The sequence below is a fragment of the Sorex fumeus genome, unplaced genomic scaffold, assembly GCF_029834395.1.
Source record: "Sorex fumeus unplaced genomic scaffold, SorFum_2.1 ptg000043l, whole genome shotgun sequence".
NCBI lineage: Eukaryota > Metazoa > Chordata > Mammalia > Eulipotyphla > Soricidae > Sorex > Sorex fumeus.
In genome coordinates, this window is record NW_026606100.1 from 29,114,743 (window position 1) to 29,120,742 (window position 6,000).

Below are 6,000 nucleotides of genomic sequence, written 5' to 3' on the forward strand. Positions count from 1 at the left end.
AAAAAAAAAAGACATGCCGTGCAGTTGCACCCAAGGCTGTTTCTAGTCCCTACCACCCAACAGCTCCCCCCAACCCCCCACCCCCCACCACATATTCAGTGTGTACCCTGGGTTAGATCATGAAACTTGATTTAAATCCTGCCTAAACATTTTTGCTAAAAGTGCTTCTTGGGTGATTCTCTGAGGTTCATACTACATTTCATTAAAGGTCATGCAGTGCTTGGTTCTTTTAAGTCTAGTGCTGCCTGGAATTATGAGGCTTTAGGACAGTGATAGCCAGCACAAAGGCCAACTTTGGAAACAGATAGAGGAGTAGGTCAGGAAATTAAGAAAGTTTCGCACTGTGGCAAGTCCCTGATACATGAGCAGATAGATGGAAAGCATATATTAGGTATCACGGTGAAACTGTTTATAAGCAAGTCAGGGAAAGAGACTCACTGAATCTGGTGCATTTTCATTTAAAACTAGCACTTTTTTTTTTTTAATGGAATCACAGTGAGATACACAGTTACAAGGCTGTTCATAATCAGGTTTTAGTCATATGGTGTTCAGACACCCATTCTTCACCAGTGTACGTTGCCACCACCAATGTCCCTAGTTTCTTTTCCTCCTTCTCCACCCCCCACCACCACCCCAGCCTGTCTGTGGCAGGCACTTTCTTTCTTTCTCTCTCTCTCTCTCCCCTTTTAGACATTATGGTTTGTAATACAGACACTGATAGGTTACCTTGTTTGTTCCTTTACCTACTCTCACACACAGTTCTTATGCAGAGTGATTATTTCCAACTATCTTTGTCATAGTGGCCCTTCTCTATCCCAGCTATCTTCTCCTCCAGCACTTGAAGCAGACTTCCAGCCTTGGACCAATTCTCCTTGCCCTTGTTTCCGCTGTCCTGGGTATTAGTCTCATATTATATTTTTTTACATCCCACAAATGAGTGCAGTCATTCTATTTGTCTTGATACTAAATGCTCAGACTTAACAGTTGTTAATATTAAGATCTTCATTGCTTAATGTGTAATTTTATTTTATATTTTGGGGGGTTTTTGGGGCCACACTTAGCAGTGCTCGGGATTTACTCTTGGCTCTGTGCTCAGGGATCAATTCTGGTAGGCTTGGGCAGGGGGGCATATGGTGTGCCCGGGATTGAACCCAGATCAGCTGTGTGGAAGATCTTACTCTCTGTCCATTAATATGTAGTTATTAAGTCATTGACTATTTGTAAGACTTTCCTTTGGACACAGTTACATAACAGACTACTTCCTCAGGAGAGCACAGGGACAGTATGCACAGAAATATTCATGATTAACAAACCTGCCCACATATATGTAGATTATATGCCATCTGTAGTAGATGTACAAATGCAGAAGTGTCTATGAACTAATCTACTTGAGGGGCTCTTAGAATAGATATACACACACACATTAGTACAATTCTATGTACGTAAATATGAGCAAATAAAAATTCAATCTGATTGCCTAGATATGATAGAACACATCCGTTTTCTCTAGGGACTCTTATAATGGTGCTTAAAATAGACATTTTCTCAATATAACAGAAATATATAAGCCTTGTTCTTTTTTGGTCCTTAGCTGTGTATGTGTTAGCATATGGAAATTGCTAAATTGCATAGGGCTGGAGCGATAGCACAGCGGTAGGGCGTTTGCCTTGCACGCAGCCAACATGGCCGACCCGAGTTCGATTCCTCCGCCCCTCTCGGAGAGCCTGGCAAGCTACCGAGAGTATCTCGCTTGCACGGCAGAGCCTGGCAAGCTCCCCGTGACGTATTCGATATGCCAGACACAGTAACAACAAGTCTCACGATGGAGACGTTACTGGGCCCGCTCGAGCAAATCGATGATCAACGGGAGGGCCTTTACTTTACGGCCTTTACTAATGTTGCTGATAACTGAGCAGCATATGTTTTAGTGTCCAATAATTTCCGTGTTAGAAGGAAATAAAACATTTGTCTTTAAATCCTTCCAACAAGCTTGTGAGGTTGGCAGCATAATCCCACTTACTGATTAATGAGTGTGGTTCGGGCTATAGTAATGCATAGCCAAGAATACATAGCGTTGAAGAGCTACAGTTCTATGGTCAGAATTCTGGTCTAAATTCCACTTCTCCATCTACAGTCTCTCTGCGCAGGGCTTAGTGATATTACTGTACCATGGAGGAAAAATAAAGTTCCTGAGTTCAAAAGAGTTCGTAAAGTCAAGATTCATAAACTTGAATAACATGAGACACAAAGTGCATATCTTAGAAGTCATTAAAAAGTATCTGTTGCATGTGTCCTATGTAGTAGGAGTTAAGGATATAAAAGATGGTTAATTGATTATTTTCAGTCTGCTATCGGTTCAGACTATGATTCTTTATGTACACATAATGAAGAGATTATCAAAACCAGTGAGTCATCATAATGAACTGGGTTGTAGGGCCAGGTTCAAAGAATTGGAGTACTTCCTGTGTATGGGGGAGTCGCAGATTTAATTCCTGGTACCTCATGACTGACTCCCCCCCAGCCCCCAAAACTTCAGGGAGTGAACATCATGTTTGTTAGCCTCATGCCTGACCCCAGAGCATCAGGTATGCCTCCCTCCAATAAAAAATAAATAAATAAATAAAAGAACTTGATTCCAGTTTTCATAGACTCAGAGTCTTTGGCTAAGTGAAACGAAACATGGATGTTCCTGAGTTAAGGCGCCATTCTGGTCCCCATCACCAGTGAGCTCCTTGGTTCCTGAGGAGACAGGGCTGAGGGAGATCCTGTCAGACACATCTCAAGCCTGTGCTTTTTGTAGCTTTCTTCTCCAGCCTCACCTTAGATGGCATTTGCCTTAATTGGTGGGGGAGCAGTGATACAGTGCTCAGCGATTCTCTGGCCTTTGAGTCATCTTTTCAGATTTAAAGTCAGTCACATGTAGTGTGGTTCTATAAACTAAAGGGCATAGAGATTTCCCCGTGGAGGCTCTGTGAACTATGCAGTGTTCTTTCTCCAGAGTCGTGTTCTAATCTCATTCCAGGGGAGGGAGTCATTCTTTATTTATTATTTTATTTTTTAATGAATCACGGTGAGGTATACTTACAAACTTTCCAACTTTCATGATTATGTTTCAGTCATACAATGATCGGGTCCCCATCCCTCCACCAGTGCCCATTCTCCACCACCAATGTTCCGAGTATCCCTCCCACCACCTCCACTCCATTCCGCCTCCATCTTTCCCCCACCCACCTCTGTGGCAGGCACATTCTGAAGGAGTCATTCTTAAGTCAATAAGAAATCTTACTGTGGGGATTCCAGGTAGAACAGGAAGTTACCCATTGAATTTTGTACAAAATTTTGGCAACACCAGGTAGAGCAAGCAGTTATTCATTAAATTTTGTATACATTTTGTATAAGTCCTATCTCCTAAATAATTCACTTGTTGTTTCCAACAGGGGGTGGCATAACAGATCGGAATCTACAAAGAATCCTTGAGGGTTCGGGTGCTACAGAATTCCACTGTTCTGCTCGGTCTGCCAGAGACTCAGGGATGAAGTTTCGGTAAGTCTGTATTTTGGGGTCCAGTAGAGAAGGGATGGGCTTCCTCTTTCTTCCCCTAATAGGAAAGCTTTAGTTAATGTCACAACTGCTGCTTGTTATGTTGTGATGAGGACACAAATATTTAAGTCCTTTTTTTATAGTTTTTCAGAAGTAAAATATTTTTATTTATTTATTCTGCCTTAAGTAAGCAGATTTTTTTGAATCTTTTTATCCTTAGGTCATTGCAGAGCATAGATAGGTTAATACTGAGGTATGCTTCAAAAGACCCGTGTGTGTGCCATTTCCCTTCTGCTTTTCCTTTAGCAAAATGAGTAACTGCAGTGTCATGTTGTTCTTATCTCTCCTATCTTTATTACTTCATTCTTCGATTGTTAATATTTAACATGAATATTAATGCATAACACTTCCCTCACCTTTACTCTGTTCTCAGTTGTTTTGAAATTGTATCACCATTGAGAATTTCTTTTTTTCTTTTTTGGGTCACACCTGGTGATACTCAGGGGTTACTCCTGGCTCATGCACTCAGGAATTACCCCTGGCGGTGCTCAGGGGACCCTATGGGATGCTGGAAATCGAACCCGGGTTGGCCGCGTACAAGGCAAACGCCCTACCCGCTGCGCTATCACTCCAGCCCTCACCATTGAGAGTTTTAAACTATTTTTTTTTTTTGGTGGGGGGGAGTCACACCCAGCTATGCTCAGAGGTTACTCCTGGTTCTGCACTCATGAAATACTCCTGGCGGTTCTGGGGGGACCATATGGGATGCTGGGAATCAAACCCGGGTTGGCCACATGCGAGACAAATGCCCTCCCTGCTGTACTATCACTCTGGCGCCCATGATTATTTCTTTTGTTTTTTTTTTTTGCTTTTTGGGATACACCCAGCGTTGCACAGGGGTTTCTCCTGGCTCATGCACTCAGAAATTACTCCTGCCGCTGCTCAGGGGACCATATGGGATGCTGGGAATAGAACCCAGGTTGGCCACGTGCAAGGAGTTTAAACACCCTACCTGCTGTGCTATTGCTCCAGCCCTGGTTGATTATTTCTAATTTGGGGAAAATGAGATATAAAAGAAGCAAAAACTGAGAATCAAGTATGTTACTTGGTGGGTTTGGTTGCTCAGATTTTCAGTGAGTTAATAAATGGGTTAATAAAATATAGGAAATTGGGGGCTCACCAGGGTCTTTGAACAGACTTTTTACTGAGTAATAAAATACCTTATGAAATGAAGGCCAGAGTGATACTATAGCAGTTAGGGCACTTGCTTTGCATACAGCCAGTCACGCTGGTTCAATCTCTTTATCTCGTGTGATCCCCTAAATACCACAAAACCAAAAATATCTATATATCTTATATAGATATATTTGATATATGTAATAATCAAATATATGGATATATATTTTATTTATAGTCTTATCAAATGAACTGCCTGTTTGAAGGCTCATTGAATAGTTTGTATAATCATTTGTTTCTTTTTTACATCTTGCAGAAATCCCTCTGTCGCCATGGGAGCCTCACTTTTGAACTCAGAGTATACTTTCAAGATCACAGATGTGACCAAAGTAAGAACTTTGAATGCTATTGCACAGAATATTCTGGTTTAGAGAGACGTCTCCGAGACAGCTGTCGCAGGGCGGAGGGAGAAGAGCAGTCTGCAAGGGTTCTGTGACCCTGCTTTCCCCTTCATCTTGGGCCAGGGCAGTCACAGGTTTTGCTTTGCTTCTCGTATGGCCACGGAGAATGTTTCCAAGAAGAGACAGAACTTGAAGCAGAGCTATAATCACTTCCTTTGCCTCATCATCCCAGCTAGATCCACCATCATCATCATGGTTAAATCTGGTGTTTGCTTCTTCTATAGGCTGATTAGTTTGTATCTGATGGAATTAATTGATGAGCTGAAAATACACAACTGCGAGGTTTAAATTCAAAATGTAACTTAGTTTCAAATTTAATAGAAATACTTTGCTTTTTTATTTGAAAAATAAAAATTTCTATTCTATTATGATAGAGTTTCTTTATTTTTACCATGAATGCAGCCTGTAAACCAAATATGATAGGAAGGTTTTGCATTCTTTTTATTTCATTTGAGGGAATCGGGGTGAAGTGGGGGTGGTATTTGGGTCACACCCAGTGGTGCTCAGGGCTAACTCTTGGCCTTGCAATCAGGGATCACTCCTGGTGGTGCTTGGGGGAACTATGTGGGGTACTGGGGGTTGAACCTGGATTGGCTGCATGCAAGGTAAGTGTCCTTCCTGTTGAACTATTTGTCCAGTCCCTCTCACTCGCTTTTAGAGAATAAAACGGACACCCAAAGAGAGCAGAGCCAGTCATTGAGAGGGAAATGGAGCGTAGCCATTGGTGAGATTAGGGAGCAAACCTGAGGACTGTACTGTCTCTGCACTTGTGGTGATCTGAACAATGAGTATTTTTACCAAAAACACTCATTCAAAAAGGTAA

At 41.9% G+C, this 6,000-nt stretch overlaps 1 protein-coding gene across 1 annotated transcript in view; it reads left to right on the plus strand.

Annotated features, from left to right (window-relative positions):
• The window catches only part of CUTC (cutC copper transporter), a 30,463-nt gene extending 24,918 nt beyond the window's left edge, over positions 1–5,545 (plus strand). Inside the window, exons 8-9 of the mRNA XM_056120464.1 lie at positions 3,438–3,543; positions 5,033–5,545. Of these exons, the coding sequence (XP_055976439.1) occupies positions 3,438–3,543; positions 5,033–5,147 (221 nt within the window). The 3' untranslated portion in view covers positions 5,148–5,545. The remainder of the gene's footprint in view (positions 1–3,437; positions 3,544–5,032) is intronic.
• The last annotated feature ends 455 nt before the right edge of the window (positions 5,546–6,000 follow it).